General features: G+C 42.5%; 1 protein-coding gene across 2 annotated transcripts in view; it reads left to right on the top strand.

The window, feature by feature from the left end:
- Positions 1 to 20,370, top strand: part of EPHA4 (EPH receptor A4) — a 102,968-nt gene that overhangs the window by 50,775 nt on the left and 31,823 nt on the right. For both annotated transcript variants that reach the window (XM_071812446.1, XM_065844152.2), the window contains exon 5: positions 3,776 to 4,114. In XM_071812446.1, coding sequence (XP_071668547.1) covers positions 3,776 to 4,114 — 339 coding nt within the window. The remainder of the gene's footprint in view (positions 1 to 3,775; positions 4,115 to 20,370) is intronic.

Here is a 20,370-nt window from a genome sequence, read left to right as displayed (position 1 = left end):
AGCAGCTCTGCAGATCCACTCCTTGGGTTCTGTTGTCTTGGGCAGGGAAAGCAAGAGTACCTGGCTTCCTAACATCATAAAATGAGCTTTAAAATTAGTTGTTTTCAAAATAATGTCTAGATTTTTTTTTTTTAAATTATCATTATTTCTGTAGGAACTGTCACATTTTTAAGCTCTTCTGGGCAGTATGGCAGTGTTAGCTCCATGCTTCCAGAGTGCCGAATGGCTCATGCAAGAACATGCTTCCATCAGCAGGAATTTTAATAAAAATGCTGTAAATCAAGTAAATCATTTGAGAAAAAAATCACAGAAGTTGGCACCAATGTTTCAGAGGCACAGCTTCTTGTCTCCCCTCTCATCTGCCCCGTAGCTAGAGTTTTCTGCCCGAGGATGGAGGGTTTGTGTGCTGGGGGTTGTCTGGCTGGCAGGACGCTGTTCCTGCAGATCCTGCTCGCTGGTTTCATCTGGGAACTGACTGGCACCTCCAGCTGCCACAGCCCTGGAAAGGTTTTCTTCTCATCTAGTGGCAGTGGCTCTATTGTCAGAAACAAAGCAAATCCTGATCATCATTGAAAGAGCAGATATGCCCTGTGTTTCAACATCTGAAACCCGGCCCATCCATCTGAAATGATTCCCCACTCGCAGTGCCAACAGCTCCATTGATAACTATACTTCAGAAAGAAAAGAAATTGCTTTTCCCTTCATTGTAATGTCAGCCCACCATTTGGAGACTCCCCCACATCTTCCTTTTCACGCTGGAGGTAGTACACACATCTCTGTGACCTGCAAGCATCTGCTTCCCTGGTTTTCTGCTTCATTGCGTCTCTGTTTAGACGCTGCAGTGCCCTGTCCCACATACTAATTACTGACTTTTTGCTTCTGAGGAGCTTGATTTATTCTGGCACATTTTCCCACGTGAAACTGGACCTAGAGCCTTGGAAAATATCTTAATGGACATCAGAGTAAGTCTGAGTTTAACCCCACACTGGCTGCTATATCTGAGCTAAACGGCACCTCTTTCCGACTGTAGTTGTCGCAGTATGACCCTTCCTCGTGGAGCACGTTGCTTGCTGAGCATCCCCCTGGGATGAGGGCAGCCCTGGCAGAGCCGGGTGTTGCGCGGGGAGGTGTTTGCGCTGGCACCACCTTATCTCTGCTCTCCTGGCTGCGCTCCGAGTCGATGCTCTCACTGGTGTGATTGCAGCAGGAGAATGCTCTGTAAGAAAACGCCTTTTGCTTTTTCTTGCTGTGAAGCTCTTTGCCGTTTCTCACGGGAGCATTTTCTGTTCAGGGCTTGCTGCTGTGAAGTGCTGAAGGGTCTCTGGGAGGACCGATGTCCTCAGCTCCCAACCGCCTAGGTCAGACCTTCAGTGCACAGTGTGGGCTTAGGCTTGCAGTCCACTGAGGCTGTGCTTTCCTCCAGAGGCTTTTGTTTGTTCTCCTGCCTCCTTGACAGAGCAGAGGGACAAATGTCAACTTGTGCACCTGCTTGCCTGAAGAGAGAGCCTTGGTGTGAGGCAGTTTGGGGAGTTTTGGGGTAGATGGGATTTAGATCAGTTCCTGCACTGCTGCTCGAGTTCATGATTTCAGGAGAGTCTTCCACTTCATCACACTCAGAGTGTGTTTTTGAGGAAGAGGCTCGTGTATTTGCAGACCAAGGACAGACTGCTTTCTCCTGCCCAGGGGGGCTGGCAAGCCCAGCGTCTGTGGGGAGGAGAGCTGGGCGCAAGGCACCCACGCTGAGCTGGGAGTTGTGACCCATGCCCAGATGTGCAGGGCATGTCTGGTGTGGCCTTGTTGTCTCACCATATCTCTACTTCATTTTTCTACATGATGAACAGAGATTAAAAACAGTTTCTTTCCCTTCTTTCTTTGCTAGTTTCTAAGCATTTTTGGAGCAGGAAACATCTCTTACTGTGTTTGATAACTGATCTTTGAGTAAAAGGGTTTTGTCCTTAGGAGTCCTGAATGCTGCCAGTGTATAAATAAAAGCCATGAATGGCAGCCAGTGGTGCAGGAGGACTCCCCGTCACAGGGGCTGGCTCTGGCTCACTCTTCTTGCAGTAATTCTACCTGTCAGCCCCCATTAACTCAGAGACTGTTTCAGAGGTTTGGCAGGAAGAGAGGATTTCCCTCTTTTCAAAATGATCATATTAATTTTGTATTTCTGAAGTGAGCACAGAGAGGCAATCCTTGCTCAGCTACTCTTGCAGCAGAGGCCTTTCATTTAGGTATTGAAGATAAGTAGATACATTTGACCTCAGTGTAATTTAAGACTCTTTTCTTAACCTACCTGCCTCTCCTAAAATAAAAGACCTGACTCCTGTTGCACATGTGTTACAGCCTGGCAGCTTCAAGCACAGACCCAAGGACATGGTGCAGCCCTCAAACCCTTGTCCTCCACAGTGAGCTCAGGTCTCAGGCTGTGTTTTAGATGCACCTGATGAATCGAGGCAGCCAGAATTAATCTTCATCATAGTCACCTCTTAATGGCTTAACCTCTTCGCTGCCATGCTTAAGTCACTTAGTAATTTCAGCAGAATTTCACCATAATGTGCATAGTTCCCATCTGACCCTGATGGCTGTGTTTGTGCCTTTGACATATGAGAGATTATGATTATTTATACACTTAATGAAACTGTTGGTGCTGGCTGATTTTTTTTTTTCTGGTTTTTGACAAATAACAGAAATGGAAAACCTGGAATGAAATTTGCCAGAGCTTTCACTTTCCCTTTCTTTTCTGCCAGGAGATCTGGTTGAATATTTTTTGAATTCCAACCATTGAATGTATTTTGATAAAATTCAAGAAACTTTCACAAGCTCTCCTGTCTTGAATAAAAATTGATTTTTTTATTTTCTATGGCATTATTTCCAGTGTTTTTCTGGTAATAATATTTGCATTAAAGGTCTGAGTCATTAGTAAGGAGGACTGCTATTTTTATTGTATTCTGGTTTGGATCATTACATTTTGCAAGGTTGGTTCTGTTTCATTTCTACTCAGTCTAGTAGTTCCCTTATATCCTGTCCCAAAGTATTGTGTGGGTACTCGGAGCACACTCATGCTCTATCCCAGAAGAGGCGGGACAGCTCTTCTTTCAGCTGCTCACTGTATTTTCCTCCCCAATTCTTTCACATTCTCCAGCATTCCCCTGTTGTAACCTTTATTCTCCCCCCTTCTAAGCCTTAGTTTTCTACTCAGATCTATTTCCTGAATCCCAAAGTGTCATGTCCAGCTCCCTGCTTGACAGGCTTCAGCATTCACTGAATGTGATCTGACATCAACTTGTCTGGAAAATATTGCACTCCTATTCTTAAGAAAAAAAATATCAGATCAACAGTTTCAGTGAGAGTCTGCCTGTAGGTAATGGAGGACCTTGTAAATCCCAGGTGAAGCAAGAGTCGTGCATATGATGCTTTGCTTGGGAGATAATGGAAAAATGAATGTAAAATACATAAATTTTGAGTTTTTTAAAAAAAGCAAAAATAGTGAAAGTGAAAAAAAATTCTTGTTTATTTGCAATACAGGGTTTTCAGCCTCATTTGGAGCTGGAAAATACTGTTAATTTATCATATGAAAAGATCAGAGTTTGACTTACGAGTTAATTTTTCATATTCATTAAGAACACAGAGAAAGAGAAGTAAAATTCTCTGTGGTCTCTGCTGTCCTTGACGTAACTGGGAGGTGCAAACGCCCGGTATTACCCGGGACCCTAAGTCTGAAGACACTATGTAAGGTTTTTCCAGTTACTAATAACACATCGACTTTTCTCTCTAGGCCCTCCGTCTGCTCCCCAGAACCTGATTTCCAATGTCAATGAGACGTCGGTGAACTTGGAGTGGAGCCCCCCCCAGAACAAAGGTGGTCGTGAAGACATCTCCTACAACGTGGTGTGCAAGAGGTGTGGTGCTGGCGACCTGGGCCGCTGCCGGTCCTGTGGCAGCGGTGTGCACTTCAGCCCCCAGCAGAACGGCTTGAAAACCACCAAAGTCTCCATTACTGACCTCCTGGCACACACGAACTACACCTTTGAAGTCTGGGCGGTGAATGGAGTGTCCAAACAAAACCCCAGCCAGGACCAAGCGGTGTCAGTCACTGTGACAACTAACCAAGCGGGTAAGAACCTAAACACAAATTCTCTTCCTCTCTCTTTTGCCAGTATTTTTCAGGAAAGCTGTGATTTCCGTTACTTTTAGCATTAGCAAATGAATGCAAGGAGGCCTAAAATGCGTAACTGGGTCAAACCCTTATTTTCTGGTTATTTAGATGGATAGTTTAAATTCTTTACAGCTAGAATAACAGAGGAGGGTTTGACTCCCGTGGCTGGGAGCAGAGCTCTGCTGCAGCACGCTGCGAGGACGCGGGGAGGCATCCATTCATTCTGCAGAAGCAGAGCAGCCCCGCAGCCCTGGGCCACACCAGGGGACAGAGCCAGGGCTGCCAGCAGCTCAGCCCTTTGTAGGGGAGACCCTGCACATGGACACAAATATGCCTTTGGTGTTTTGCAGAGGTCAAATGAGCTCTTGGGGAGCACAGGGTTGTGCTTCTGTCTCCTTTGGAAAAGGGCTGCGTAAGATTCAGAGAGGAATGAGTTGCTGTTCCCTTGCCTGCCTGCTCTCTCTCCTCTCCCTGCAAAGTCAATTAGATTCCGTCCCATTGTTAAATAAATACCTCCTTAACCTGCTGCTAACAACATTTCAATTGATCAGAGATGGCATTACTTTAGAAATCCTATATGAGCTTTCATCTTCATGCTGGCTGAGTTTTGCATTTCGCTCATCTGGGAGAGCGAATACCATTTCTGCATATACCTGATTATTTCAGACACCCTAGGCATTCTACTTTTTCCAGTCCCCTGCGCTTGACCTAGTAAAGGCTGCTGCAGCAGATTGCAGCTTAGTTTTGATGATCATTCGTATGATTTTTTTCTTTAATTACGCAAAAAACATTTCTTGTTTGCAGCTAGTTAGGGTTTCAAGCCCAGGGTTTCAGCTCAATTTTTAATTTAATGCACAAAATTATATACATTTGAATATGCCACTCTTCTACATGCAAATTAGATATCCAGACTGTCAGACTGGCTACGAGACCGTCAAACCTGTTATCTAATTGCTCACAGTGCTGATTGCCTTCAAGTCCCACAGATATTGCAGCCTTTCAGCACCTTAGAGCATAGGTTACCGGGTTATCGTTTATCGTTAGACTTAGGGTGTGTAAGACAATATTAATATCGTATATTTTGATAGCACTGGACTATATAAATATTTTGAATTCTGTTTCCTAGTAGATGTACATGAAAAATAGGTATGCATCATCTAAATCTACAATTTTTAATGGTAGTCTGGAACACTTCAATATTAACAGTGAGAGATACATTCAATTTTGCAGTGACAGTTACAAGCAAAATTGTCAAGTCTATGCTGAAGCTCCTTTGAAAATCTGGTCCAGTGTTTTTTGTTCCTTACACGTACAGTTGACAGCATCCCTTTTAAATTATGATTCAAAAATTCAAACTATTGCTTTGCCTAGTGAAAAGAAGACTAATAGAGAGCCAGGGCTATTACCGAGTCTTGGGAGAAAGCTGCGGGAAAATGCTGTCATAGGCTATACGAAAAGAGAAGGTTGAGAACAGCAGCAGGGACAGTGTTTTTGTGCTATGAATGCCTAGCAAAGAGAGTATTTCTGACTGATTTTGGCATGTGCAAGGATTAGTGGATGCATATATGCATGAATAAGTGAGTGGGATCCATGTACCGTGTGAAAATTCTACCATCTTATGCTTTAATATGCAAACCGAAATCTGATTGAATATGCAAATAAGAATTGATTTTGTTTATTATCCATGAGTAGCAGTTCTTCACATCAGGAAATTTGTATTTTTGCCAACGTATCCAATTATGAAACATGCCCAGTCTATCAAATGCTTCAGAGGGCCGGAGAAAACTGTACCGGTACAAATGAAAATTAACTCTGAGCTGCCAGTGTTCTCCCGTTCTTCATACAACTTTGTGTATCCTGCTGCAGAGAAGATCTAAATAGAAATATGTGGCCTAACCCTACAGATCTCAACTGAGATAAATAGTCCTTATATATGCAAATAATCTCATTGATTTCAGTGAAACTGCTTGCTTGAGTAAAGGTTTGTGAAGTTGGACCCTTGGGTTTAACAAGTACTGATCTGTTTAATCATTGTAAATGTGTGTCTGGGGTGCATTAAAATTCTTGTGCCACTCATTTTCTTCCACTATATTTCATTATAAAGAAATCATGTCTGTCATGATAGAACACTGGCACAGACTTGGTTTTGATCTTGCACCTTTGTTACACTAATGTAAGGCTACCTTGATTTCTTAGCAAAAATGCCTAAATTCAGAGTAGAGCCGAGCTCCTCCTTTAATCACTCTTTCCCTGTTTTGCTAAGAAAAATGAAACTACCAATACTGAAAATCTCTAAACAACTTTATTGGTTTTGCTATCTATGCTTGTTCTTTCCAACATTTGATATATATATATAAAAAAACGTTGTTAATGTGGTTCTTTAGTTCATTAGGTATGAGCAGTGCTTTTGGGTCGTATTCTGGGGAATTTGCTGGAATTGTTTGCAAGAGGTGTATCTTCAAATGAAATTCAGTGGGGATGATAAATAGGCAAGGGACCAGGAAATCCTTCCTCTTAGCAGCAGTCTCAAATTGACTTTGCAAATACGCAACCATATAATTTGAAGAAAATATACAGAAATGTTAGAATGCAGTTTTTAACGTTAGAACCAGAAATGCGTGTATTGGTATGTTTGCTTGCATTGATGCCAGTCCCTATAGAAGATCTGCATTTGGAGACAGACAGAAAGCAATGAGAAATCAGTTACTGGTATATTCAGCACAAAATTGAAGAAATGTGTTGCAATGACATAAAAGGCACAGGTGTTTTTTTTATTTTCCTTTTGCCGTTTTACTTCTGGAGAGAATGAAATGAGGCAGTTTACTTTCCCCCTTTGTTTAGAAACTCTTTTCAGTTTCCAATACTGTAGAAAAATGTTTAAATTAGAATAAGCTTTTGCCATTCAAAGTAGGATCAAAAAGCATTTGAAAAAGTATTTTTCCTGCTTCTTTTGAAAAGGTCCTGGGTTTATGGCTTTTTTTTTTTTTTCTTTTTTTGAGAAGCTAAACTGCAAACTTTGAACCAAGTGAAAATTTCTGTCTCCTAGTGAAATACTTCAGTGTTCTGGCATTTTAAGAATTTTGAATGGTGAATTCAGCTCGCTATTCTATATGTTTAGTATAATATTTTTTAATTTTTTTGAGGTGGAAACTGCCCCTCTCTTCCCAAATAAGATTTAATAGGAAAAAAAAAACAAAGTTAAAGGATGGAACACTGAGCCGTTGAAACTTGGAGCCAGTGCCCTTATCACAATGAGTACTGGGAAATGCTGGTATTAAGGGACTTCACCAGGAGTGGTGAATTTTGTGGCTGTTTTCGATGAAATGAAATTAGCACTTTGTCCATCTTTTAAAAATGTGAAATGGCTTGTGGAAGAGATACAAACCCGCAATTCTCATGTGATGCTGCTAGAAGCTAATTTAACTGAGAAACCCTACCAAGCAGTTGACTGAATAGCTCAAAAATCTTCGTGCTCTTTTTTTTCCCCCCCTAAGGATAACGCTGCGAAGCTGTTCAAAATTAAAAGTAAATCTCTTGATAAAGAGACCTTGTTCACAGCAAGCAGGAAGCTTTTGGTGTTTTGAAGAGGCACTGTACAGTTTATATTTCTGTTAAAGATTACAGCCAACCTGTTTGGGTCTCATCCTGACAGCCTGGTTTGCTGTGAGCTGGTCTGTGCATGTCCAAGGGGCAGCACTGTGCGGACCCGGGTTTGCAAGGATGCTGAAGGCATCCATAAGGCAGGGGAGCAGTGCAAGGGGGGCGCCTGCACAAGCTCTAAATAAGACTTAAAATCCAAACTCTTCCTGTTGCTTGCTTTCCGCCCTTCTTTTTGTTCGCATGTTATGAGGAATGGGTGTCCTTCTTGCTCCTTTGCTTGTTGGAGTTAACGTGGTTGGTATTTCTGAATAAACAGCCTGCCTGCTGATTTGCTACCTTGTTAGGTTACCTTGGCCTCAGTGCTTCCTTAAGTGGTCCAGCACAGCTAGAGGGAGGCAAGATGTGCCAATTAGGATGAAAATGCAATATGAAAAAATAAACTTACTCTTTCTTGCATTGCATCAGACTGGATGTTTTCAAGCTGCCTGTGCTGAGGATCAAAACCTGATCTTTCTTGTATCTCAGGCTTTCTGTCCCGTTTTTCCCTTTCTCTGCCCTCGCTCCTCTCCCCGTCTCCTTTGTCCCCGCGATCCCGCACACCTTGCCTGTCTGGCTGCGGGTTGCGGACGGCAGGGCTGCTGTGCCGTGTCCTTTGCGCTGCTGCCAGCTCCCCGGCCTGCTGCTCACAGCCCTGCAGGCTCCGGCTCCCTTTCCAGGCAGGAATTAAATGGGTCACGGTGCCACCAGGACTTGAGCGCTGCTGAAAGGACCCATGGGAATTGAGTGTTCTTCTGGGACAGGCTGCAGTTGTGGTGACCAAACTGTGATGAACCCAAAATTTGACATTCGGTGCAGGGAAGGAAAATGTCAGCTCTTACTCAGGTTTATTTAGCCTTTAGGTTTCTTTGTTGTTTATGTTCTTAATTCCATTACTAAAAATGAAAAAGAAAAATAAATCTGAAATATCCGGATCCTTTGAGGATGATTTTGTTTTAAGTTAGAAATGGGAGGGGGGAAAGAAGTGGCAGTTATTTGATTCCAGATGACTCACAAGTTCTACTAGATTTTTGGTAGGGGAATATATATTCCCATTGTGCGTTTTGGTGCGTCTTCTTTGAAAGCCCACGTTTCCTTTCAAATGCTGATTAGCATTCCTCACGTGTTGTACAGAACAGCACAGAAAATGCATAGAAGGTCTTACATTCTGGCAGCGTGGCTTAGCCTGTGCAGAGCTAAATTTGCAGTCAGTAAAAATTCATGGAGATACATTGCCCTTGGTCAGTGTGCACTCCTCATATCGACAAAGTAATAGCTGCTCAGGCAGATCAAAAGCAACACATGCCAAGCCCAGGAAACTGAAGGCTTTTCAGTATTTTCTTTTTAATGTGCTACTTTCCTGGATATTTATAACTTATCTATAAAGAATTGTTCTGCAGTGAAACATCAAAAGACATTGTTGAGTAGATTTCAGTCGCAGAGCTTTCTTTAGGTGGCTGCATGAATCCCCTTAAACTAGTACTGGAAAATAAAATTAATAGATACTCTGAAGATCCATCCATCTGATTTTCTAGACTCTGTGATGTTCTTTGACTACAGTCCTGGTTTCAGTATGAATAACAGTAAATCAATTCTATTTGCTGAGAGGGAACATAACATTTATTGATTTTATATGTGGTGATATTTATGTGCATATTGAGAATCTTATCAACAGAGAGGTGGTAACAGAAGTTAATTTTGTTTTCAAAAGCCAGCAAGGTCTCTAGTTGTTTACACTGCTATAGTTTTATGCTTAGTTCTTGCAAAAATTTCATTTTTTTAACGCAGGCTTGCTGAAGACCTGTTTATTGTGTTGAAACACAATTTTGAAAGCCCGTGTAGCCCCAAGTAAGACTTCATCTCCAAAGAGCTGGGGAGGGAGCTCTGTGAACTTGAAGCCAGGATTCATCATACAGTTGTGTCAGTTTCTCAGACCCTCTAAAATAGCATTTTCTGTTCTGACATCTCCTTAGTGCCTGCTGAGGACGTCGAGAGGCTGGTGCTGGTCAGGTCGCCTTTGCCAGCTGGTGGGTTTTCCAGTCCAAGCTCCCGCAGGTGGTGCCAGCACCAGGTGGTGCTGGTGAGGTCTGGGTGTTGTGGCGGGCAATGTGCTGCTACAGGCTCTTACTAGACGGGTGTTTTGGACCAGCTGGGAAGTGTACAACAGCCTAACCTGGAAGCTGCGAATGTGGGCAAGTTCGTGTTTTTGCCCAAACGAAGGAGCGCGTGGCACTCCCCACGCTGGGCACCGCAGCACCTGGCTGTGGCCGTCCTAGACATCCAGGAGTGGAGCCATTTCTTGTTTTTTTCTCCTAAGTACTTGCTACCACCGTGGTCCCACCCTTTCCAGTTACTTGTTCCCTGCAGCCAAAAGCTACAAATAGCCTGTTCCAGGAGTCCTTTTACAGGCACACAAACCAGGAGGAAACTCGTGCACGTAGCTGGGTGTGTATAAACAGTCACAGCACCTTGGCCACCCAGTTCCCCACAGCCTGATTTAAAATAATCTCTTGGCAAACATTTGGATACATGCCGGATGTCCAGAGCATGGGATGTGTGTGTGATACTTGTAAGCTGCTACGTTCTTTTTTTCTGCAAAATGTCAGGGTAATGGAAAAGGGAAGTTGCAAAAGGGTTTTTAATTTTTCTTTAAAGGTGTTTGTTCTAAGGATGATGGATCAGTAGTGTCCTTGTTCTTCAAATGGAGCTGTCTCAAGCGTGAATTCAATAGGCAAAAAGATTCAAAACTAGTAAGCAGGGACTTGAAAAAGGAGTGATCTGTGAGCATGACATTCCGAGTGATTTGTTGCAGCATCTTGCAGAATTCCAGGCTAATTGTATGCAACTTTCTTATTTTGAATCTAAACCAGCGTGGTTTCTCAGGCTTCACATTTATCTGCTAGACGTAAGCAGCAATCCCCACACACACACCCTGTACACACATTTTCAAACAGAAGGATGGGACAAGTTGTCAGCTGTTGTAGGTTTTTCCTGCCATAGCTGGCCAGGTGACCTACCGGGCTGTGCAGGACTGGGACCTGCAGCGTTCTGCCCTCGCTCTCCCAGGCTGTTGTGTTTGGGGTTTTTCTGTCTGAAGATTTACACTGAAGGGCGTTACCGCAAGGACTTGTGAAGCAAACCGAGTAATGTATTTTGGGAAACCACAGACCTTTCAAATATAAACGCAGTGGGAGATCCACAAAGAAGATAAGTGATCCCAGCACAAGAAATTTGGGAATTGCATGGAAGCAAACAGGACTGGCAAATTTCAGTGTTTAGCGTGGGATTTCTCAGAGCCTCAGAGATGTCATGTGTTGACCACTTCAGATTTCTTCTGCTGAACATTTAATTATGTGTATAAGATAATGTGTCTGAGTAAGGAGCTTCTCCAAGCTGGCAGATGCAAGTGGGAGTTTCTTATTAACAACTCTGTGTTCTTGCACAGGCTTTAACTGATGGTCTGTAATAAATGCGTAGTTATAAGCATACGTGCTCTTAAAAACAAAACCGGGAAAACTATTGTTGGGAGGGATTAAATTATTATTTTAATGTAACTACAGCTTTCCACAAAGAAATAATAATTAAAATAACAACTGCCTGCTTGCTGGCAAAGCTGTCTGCACCACCCATTTCCATGAATTTGTATTCAAGGTGGGGGTTACAAGCCTTGGTCGGAAGGGGAAAAAAACAGTGCTTTCTGAAGTTTCTTGGTAAATAACTGACTTCAAGGTTCAGTGAGCAGCTTAGAGAAGATGCATGTCAGATAGTGTGAAGAAGTAATTGCAGCATTTAAAGAAAGGTTTGGTCACATTTTTAAAAAAGTTCTCATGGTTTCCTATGGAAAATGGACATTAGTTATATATCCTCCTGGGGAAAACGGCATTTACTTTCAGGACTGGGTAGCATTGACTATATTTAGATTATATAAATTTACTTTTAGGAGGCATCAAATCTGACCAGATTCTGGTCTCAGTGATGTTGGTACAGATGAATAGTTACCAAACTGACAGAGATGAAGATACGGTCCTGTAGCTTTGCTCTGGACTATTTAACAGCGTGTTTCCTTTCGCTGACATTTCACACTCACAAAGCTTGTCGTCCAGTCTGAGCACTTCCCTTAAACACTTGGCAAGGAAATACACTCATATCGAAGGAGTCTTTGCGCAAGAATATTTGTGGCTACCAAATGTTTAGATGGGCTTCTAAATTTTCTAGTTGTTTTTGCAGCGGACTAAATTAATTGGAAAGCAGCCAGAGAGACAGCAGAGTCCGGTCTGTAGTTGAGCAACAATAAAAGGCTTTGGAGAACTTTATCAAAGCTTCCATTAACCTCCTGCTGATGTCCTCAAACAGGATTTTTTTGAGAGAGTGGAGACACAAAAGCTGGGCTGCACAACTGCCCCTGTGTGTCCATTCAAAGGTTTTAAATCCGCACAGTTACTAATTAAAATGCCATGGAGAGTAGCACAAATAAACATCGCCAGTCCCTGAATCCCCAAGTTTCTGCCCAGGCTCAGAGTTCGGAGGGCAGGATGCTCAACTGACCCCCCAAGGGTGGGTGAAGCAGCCCCCTTTGCTTCAGACATTCCGTCCTCGTATGAGGAGTTTGCAAACCGTGTGTCGAGTCCATCTCTATGCATGAAGCCGTACCCCCAGAATGCCATCCCAAGGCAGCTTGCGATTTTTAGTTTATTTTTTGCATAGCATTGCATTGAACCAGGAGGACTAAATAGAGCTGTGGCATGCCCGCTGGATCTCTATAATCATGTTTGCCAGATTCTGGCGGACATCAAAATGCTGAGCACACGAGTGAATACTGCTCTTTTCATTGAGAAATGTCACTTCAGATTTAGCCCCACGTGTGAACAGGCGTGCAGGGAGCGCTTTATTATCATGGCAGGGCTCCAGTGGGCTTCCCCTCCCAAACAAAGCAGGCAAATGCGTGGCCTCTATCTGCATCTACTTGAAGGATTTCATGGCGTCTCCTTAGATTAAGGTAATCTGCCTTCATTACTAAATTCAAGAGCCAGAGTCCCAGAACTCTCAGTAGTGCACTCCGAGAACAGATTCACAGCTTCTGAAAGCTGTGATTTTTAAACTAATAATAACAAAAGTTGAGAGTGGGTTTGGATTTTTTTTTTTTAAATGTGGTCTAGAGAGATGTAGGAAGCTCAAGCACTTTGTATTTTACTCCTGTGGTCATTTGTATTTCAAAACATCCCTTATGGAAGAGTCCTGCTGTTAATTTGAAAGGAAATTATAACTTTTGTCTCAGCCTTCTGAATTGTTCCTGCAGAATTTATTAGAATTTTTATCCCTGCTATAGAATTCTATCACCTGGTCTTAAAAAGACAATTGACTGATTCTGATTTTTTATTAAATACTTTTACTGTTCCATAAAATCTCTTTGGTTTTGTCTGTATTAAAAACCACTGAAGGTATCCATGGATTATTACAGACAGAAAAACCCTTAAACTGTAATGTGCTTTGGATATAAATGTCTTTCAATTCCATGGATTACGGATGACTAAAAGGAAAGCACTGAATTTTCTAATTATCTTTTTATTATTTTTAATTTTCTATGTGCCATTAAGTGGCTCCATCAATAAATAATAAAATGAGACAGTTTGGGCTAAGCAAAATAGGAAGGTATAGTGGACTGGAAGAGATGTCTCACATATGAATTGAGCTTTGTGTGGTGTCCATTTATTTTAGCAAACAAATCAAGGCATGATTTCAAGACAGCCCACAACGACTCCCTGGGAAGATTGCGCTTGTCTCAATAACATACTGTGTTTTTAAATCTGTCCTGTGAATCAGCCTCAATTTATCTTTCTTAGCATTAGAGGGAATGCAGATGGAATGGCTGCAGCCTCCCTTCTAGTTTATCAGGATGTTGTGCATGCACATAAATAAGGCAGAAAGCGACTGCAGTATGCAAGTGGCTGAGTGTTAAATCCCGTGTTTTTCGGGCTCCCTGGGCGCTCTGGGACAGGGCAGCCAAGGGGAGGGGGTTCTGCGGGAGGTGCAGGGGTTCGTGGGCTCTCCATCGTGCTCCAGACACGAAGTGCAAACCCAGCAGTGCCTTTCCAGGAGTGTTTCAGCCCTTTGCTTTGCTGCTGCCCGTGCTGAAGGTTAAAACTGCAATTATGCAAGCGCTGGGGAGAACTGATCTGAAGAGCGTGGAGTGGGCTCAAAGGCAGGCTTCTTTAGCACCGCTTACAGAGCTGGCATTTTTCTTTAACCAGAGAATTTTTTCATTTATATTTGTTGCATCTACAAGGTGCAAACATCACAGCTTGGGGGGGCTCTGTAGCACAGGAGTTTCCTAGCTGATTTTCAGTCTGACTGATCTTTAACTGGAGTTTACTAGCTTCATCTGGATCAAATGAGAAGATTATCAGATTTTTGGACCTGTTGATGACAAAACTGAACTAAAAACAAAACCATGAACCTTACAGGGAGGAGAGACATAACACTGAAAAGTGCTTTGCATGCTGTTGGAAGAAGAAATGCTTATTGAATTGCAGGTTTGGAATGAAGATAATACTTTTCTTTGCAGTCCCCATCCTGCGCACTGGTGAGTTCCAGCTGTGGTACCTTTGGGGCCCTGGCGGGAGAAGGGACCTGCTGCAGAGACTCGCCCATCGGGGGTCAGGTGGGATCTCAGTGTCCTCCTGTCCACTGCAAATCTGGGACTGGACATGCAGGTCCACACTTGGAGTACAGACCCATCTATGCAACTGCTGACCTGATTTGGGATTATTGTTTTCACAGGACTCTATTTGCCCGTCTGTAGCTCAGTACTCCTCTGGGAAATAAACATGGCTGATTTCTTTGTACAACTCCAAATCTTCATAACCCCATGAGGTTTTTGTTTTTATTATTTTTTTTTTTTTTAGAACTGAAATTATTGGGACTTTGTAATGGCCCTTGCATTGCACAGGAAACTTTACCAATTATCTTTCTAACTGTTTTCCACTGAGGCAGCCACCTTTAATATTTAATTGCTTATTCCATTTGGGGGTTTTCTAATTGACACCATTTAAAAATGAATAATGCACTAGTTTTCAGTATCTGGCATAAAACCAAAATAATGAAACCCGTTTATAAGTTTAATTGTGTGCCACCTATGACGTAATCAGGTACTGACATCATGAACTAAGATTTTAATTTTAAGGTTTATGTGTTTCAGGAAGCTTAAGACTTCCCCAGTTTGTCCCTCATCACTTTTTTTTTTTCTGTTTTAAATGAACAGCAAACTTCAGGTAGCTTTGCTTTTTGCAACAACACAGTGTTCAGAGTATAGTTTTCTCTCTCTTTGGGTCTATTTATGATTTTTAATTTCCTGAAGAAATCTGCCTGTTGCAGATGGAGGAAAAGGGGCTTAATTGAGTTCCAGCGAGAGGAGCTGGTAGAAGAGCTCTGAGTGTGAGAGTCTGGTGCGCTGCCGGCCGATTCTCTGTGGTACTTTTCCAAAAGCACAGAGTATCTTTTTCCCCTGAAGCAAAGGAAGGTTGGTGGGGTAGCATGGTAAGGTGTTTTGCAGCATCCTGGCAGAACTAATGTGCACTAAGTGAGCCCAGAAAACCTAAACCTCGATTCAATCTCAAGAGTTTCTCAACTGCCCAGAGGCAGAGATAGTGTCATGTCAAATCCATCTAACCTTTGTACAGGAGGTACTTTACCAACCAGAGTTCCAGCTGAACACTCTGAATATCAATTATAATTAAAATTTATAGGTCATCCAGCTGAAATGTGAATACTTTAAAGGCAAAACTTCTGCACCAGCCTCCTTCCATGTGATGGAACTTAAAGTAAATAAAGGTGAAGTTCCTTAATTTTGGTGGCTTGGAAACAGTTTATTACTTTCAAGTGTTAAGATGGGAATTGTGATTTTTATTGTCAGGTGAATCCTGGGTTTTGATTTGTTTGAGTGCCGCAGGCTCGGAGGGGAATGACTGAGACCCATCCTGCAGTTGCTGTTGGAGCTGTGTACCACAGTTGAAGTAAAATGTTTATAATTTTATTACCTTTTCTTTCTCCAAGATTCTTGCCATTTCTGACTTTGGGTGATTGATCTGAGAAACCCAAATGGCAAAGTCTAACTCTGCTATTACTGTAGCACTTCAGAAGTCAGGATGAGACAATGTGCCAAAATCTATTTATTAAAATAGTGAATGCTGCTTTAGCAAAATGAGTCATAACATTTTTTGTTTGTTTGTTTAGAAGCTACTTCAGTATTTCCAAAGCATCTAAATGGCATATAGGACGCAGGCTGGATTTCAAAAAGGCTTTTAAGCAGCTCTTTTTATAAAATCTAATATTCTTAATGCTGAAAGTGAGAAAGGAAGTTATTTAGTACATATATATATCATCTACATGTCCATGATTCAAGTAAATAAAAAGTAACTGTGTGAGAACCAAGGAGAACAACAGTAGGAGATGTGTTGCCCAGGGTACTAAATCACACATTTGCCCCATAGTGGATTGAGCTTTACGCCGTAACTGTTGGGGTAACCACGTGCTCGGAGGGCTTTGTGATAGCTGTAAGACAGCACCAAGGAGCAGAAACGAGGCTTTCTGTTAGCAGAGACAGACATGAGGCATCAGGTGAGACCTGTCCTTTTCAATGTGAGACAAAGGATTGCCCCTTTGGGATATTAATTCATCAGAGTCCATATTTTTGCTATTCTTTTATGGATTGCTGATATGCTATTGTAAGTGGCTGGAAAGCTGCACCCAAGAAGTGGTTTGCAGGGCACAGATACAGTAAGTTATTTCGTTGGTCCTGTACAGTTTAAGAACATGTTGACCCATGAAATCTATGCAGACATGTCTTAATTCTTCTGACTGTGAGCAGGAGGATGGAAATGGGAGGAGTAGCAGCTGGATGGTTGCTTGTCTTGAGGAAGGGCTTAAAGAATGGGACAAGGGTTCCATTTGGGGGATGTGATGTGTCTTTGAGGGCAGCTGTGATTTTGTTGTGGAAGGGGCTGGAGGGGGAGTGGAAGAGTTTGTTCTGAAAAGGCAGCTCAGCAGGTCCTCCTCCTGTGTAGCAGTACAAAGGTGAAGGACAGGCTGTTTCTGGGGGGATTAGCTCTGGTGGCTCCCTGGGAGGAACAGCGGGGTGTGTGGGTGAGGGGATGGTGGTAAGCAGGTCAGATTGCTCCAGACTACTTATTTTGAGTGGTCAGGGAATGCCGTGTTTCCAACATAGTTATCTGTTTTAATAACTAGAAGTTATGGTCCCTAGTTTCTCCTTCTCGCTCCCCCAGAGCTGCTGTACCCTGGGGTTCTGGGTGTTGTGTCCCAGCATCAGTGGTTTCTGGCGGTCTGTGCTTGCTGGACCAGCGTTTGGGAAATAAGAGGATGATTACAGCACGTGCTTCCCAGAAGCGTTCAACCCACATTCGGGTCAGGGGATTCTGCCTCTGAGCATGACTGCTCTGGGCCCTAAAGGAGAGCTCTGGGAGTTACAGCAATTCTCTCTTTGTCTGGAATGCATGGCCCATTTTCTCTGCTTCTCTCAATTCAAAATAATGCAGTGGAGCATCAGTGTTGGCTTCTTTAGGCTACAGAATTTATTGTTGTTTATACTGGGTCAGATTCTAACCTCAACTAGAGGGAAGAGCATGACCTGCTTTGTGACCAGCGGCTCCAAACCCGCTCAGGTCAGACAGCTGCTGACTAATTCCCTGTTTTAACAAATTGCTTATACCTCTAGAGTTTCTTAGAGCGATTCACAGTGCCAGGTACATTCATCCTTCTTGGGTTAATCATTCTAGTTAAAGCATTTAGAAATGTTTTGGTGGTTGTAACGTTCACATAGATTTTTATAAATTGCCTTCCATCTGAAAGACTTGTTTTCCTGTTTGTTTTAAACTGGCATTCATACACACAGGAAATACACAGTATTCTGCCGTGTTTCTGTTGGCAGCTATTAAGTTATCCTTGTCAGAACATGCCAACAGGATTTTTTAGCAAGCTAGCAGAAAGAAAACAAGTCATTCTCAGACTAAACAGACCCCATGCTTGAGTTGTAATACAGATCTCTTGCTAAATGCTATGTAGAATCTATCGTCTTCTGGTTTAAGGCAGTCTTTGGGATTGCAGGATGCAGATTGAGATCTTTGGAGTTGCTCCAGACCTGCATTGCATTAGCTGACATCATTATTTGGCCTTCAGAATTGGAGGACCAGTACCTGAAAATAATGTTTTGCTGTCAAGAGCTAGTCCTCAGAAATTAATACCCAGTACGAGCCATCTCCTGGATGTGCAAAATCGTCTTTGTCACCCCTGTCTCACTGCAGTTCCTGATGTAAACCCCAGGGAACTGTGGCCAGACCTCAGCGCCTGTAGTTGTTTTGAACTAAATTAGAGCAGTTCTGGTACACTGAAGTAGCCTGGGCTAAAACTGACGCAGAACTGGATGTGCAACACAGAAAATACACAGGCTGTTTGTGGATGTCTCCAAGAACTGAAGCTGGGAGTAGGGTGGTACAGATACAGCACTCTAATAATCCTCAGCTACTACTATTTGTTGCTGCAATCAACCTGGGTTTTCCTTCAAGCTTTTGATTTGATGCAAGTCAGAGCCAGCTTTTGTGGTTTGGCAAGATTTGTAGCTCAGGTTCTTTTGGGAGAGGCAAGAAATGAAAACTTTAAAACAGAGGAAATGTTTAAAACATAATAATGCTGTGTTAACAGTCTTTAAAATCTCATTTTCTAGCCCTTTTCTTCATGAGCACATCATTACAAAAGTACCTGATGAGAGCTGGTCCCTGGGTTTGAGAGCTTGTCACTTGTTTTTCTCAGAGATTTTTGGCAGTGACTGGGTTGCAGAGCCTGGAAAGAAAGGGAAGATCACTCGTGCCTGATCTTCTGGGATGAAAGTGTCCAATGAGAGTATCCTGTGGCTGAGCTGGTGCTTTTCCTGAGCAGTGTAATTTCTAGTAACAGGGAAGGAAAGTTTAGTTCAGAAGTATTACGGCTGATTGAAGGGATTGAGAGAAAGAGGCCAAGCTCAGCTGTCCCACAGCTTCACATTACCTCGGCCAGGATTTTCAAGTGTGGGCGGATAACCTTGGGCGCTTTACTCTAGTGGTGTAGATTTAAAGTCTTTGCTTTAAATGCTAAACCTTAAAATTCTGGCCTGAACCTTGGCGTGTCTCAGTTTCCAAGCTGGGAGGTGTTCCCTGCCAGTCGTCATACCTGGGAGAGGGCGAGGCTGACGGTGGGAAGACAGAGGACTTGGGAATGTCTTGGAAGGCTTCCAGTGGCTTGGTTGAGCAATCAGGCCACTAGATCCTTGTCCAAGTCCTAACCTGGCCCAGTCATCGCTACTACAAACGTTTGCTCCACTTATACAGAGGCAATAATGAGAAAAAATGAAATTCGCATGTGGTTAGTTTTTTAAAGCGCACATGGAGCCCGCAGGCTCCTACTGGTCCCCAGGAGAAGGCGGCTTTGTCATCCTGGGCGCAGAGAATGGGAACGCCAAACTCCAGCTTTCTTCTTCCAACATGCACAGACATCTCATCTCCATGTGTGCACATAGATTCACATGTGCAGAACCCTTTCATGTGCTTATCCTTATGTACATACATGGCTTATACATATGCTATGCATATGTTTGGAAATGTAGTCATGCTAAAATGCATTCCCCTTTGTTTGTGGAGCCGTTTGCTGGGACTACTCAAAGCACAGGCGTGGTGTTACTCAAAAATACGAGTCCTGCAGCATTTCTACCTGGGTGAGAGAGAGGACAGGGGGTAACAGGCCCAACGAGAAGCCAAACTGAGCATCAGCATCTTAGGAAAGAACACAACTCCTTTCTTTTTAATTTAGTCTGGTACATGTAACTAACTAGGGCTGGGTACTTCTCCCTTCACTTGATTTGAAGTCAGTGTGGCAGCTAGTAGAGTAAATTGCTCCCTTACATGAATAAAATTACTAGAATCTGGCCTGGAGAATGTTGCCTTTAGAAATGATTAAGAACATATTTGATTTTCTGTGTTCTGTATCTTTTTCCTGCTGTGAGATTATCTGATAATATAATTTCCAAAATCCCATGTAAAAACCCACAATATTACAAGGTAGGTATTCAAAGAGAAATCCCAAAATGTGCCAGGTTCCCTTAAATGTGTTTTGTCCAAATTAATAAAAGATATTTTATTGTTTTGCTTTGATTTCTAAGAGGACTTTTCTTCTATTCTTTGGCATTAGATTCTCAGAATTTTTTTTAAGTAATTAATAATGGAGCAGGCTTTTAGTATCTTCCCTGGAAGGTAAAAACCCTTAATCACAGTAACATCATTAGTGCTTTCAAGCATTTAATTTTGATGCTCAACAAAGCACATAGCCATTGATAAGAACAAATAAGTGTTGTTGTGTGCAGTTGGGGGAAAAAAGAAAAGCATGAAAACCCCTAAGCTTCAAGTAATTAAATTTAAATATGTTATTTGAATTTAGCTGAGATAATGTACAAACTGTGGGTATATTTTTTCAATCAGTGCAAGACCCCTTGAGTAAACATGATCCATTTAAATTCAAATCATGGGGAGTGGAAAGTAAAC

Source organism: Patagioenas fasciata, chromosome 9 (genome assembly GCF_037038585.1).
Source record: "Patagioenas fasciata isolate bPatFas1 chromosome 9, bPatFas1.hap1, whole genome shotgun sequence".
Classification (NCBI taxonomy): domain Eukaryota; kingdom Metazoa; phylum Chordata; class Aves; order Columbiformes; family Columbidae; genus Patagioenas; species Patagioenas fasciata.
Note: the sequence above shows the minus strand (reverse complement) of the source record. Positions and strands in the feature narration are given on the sequence as shown.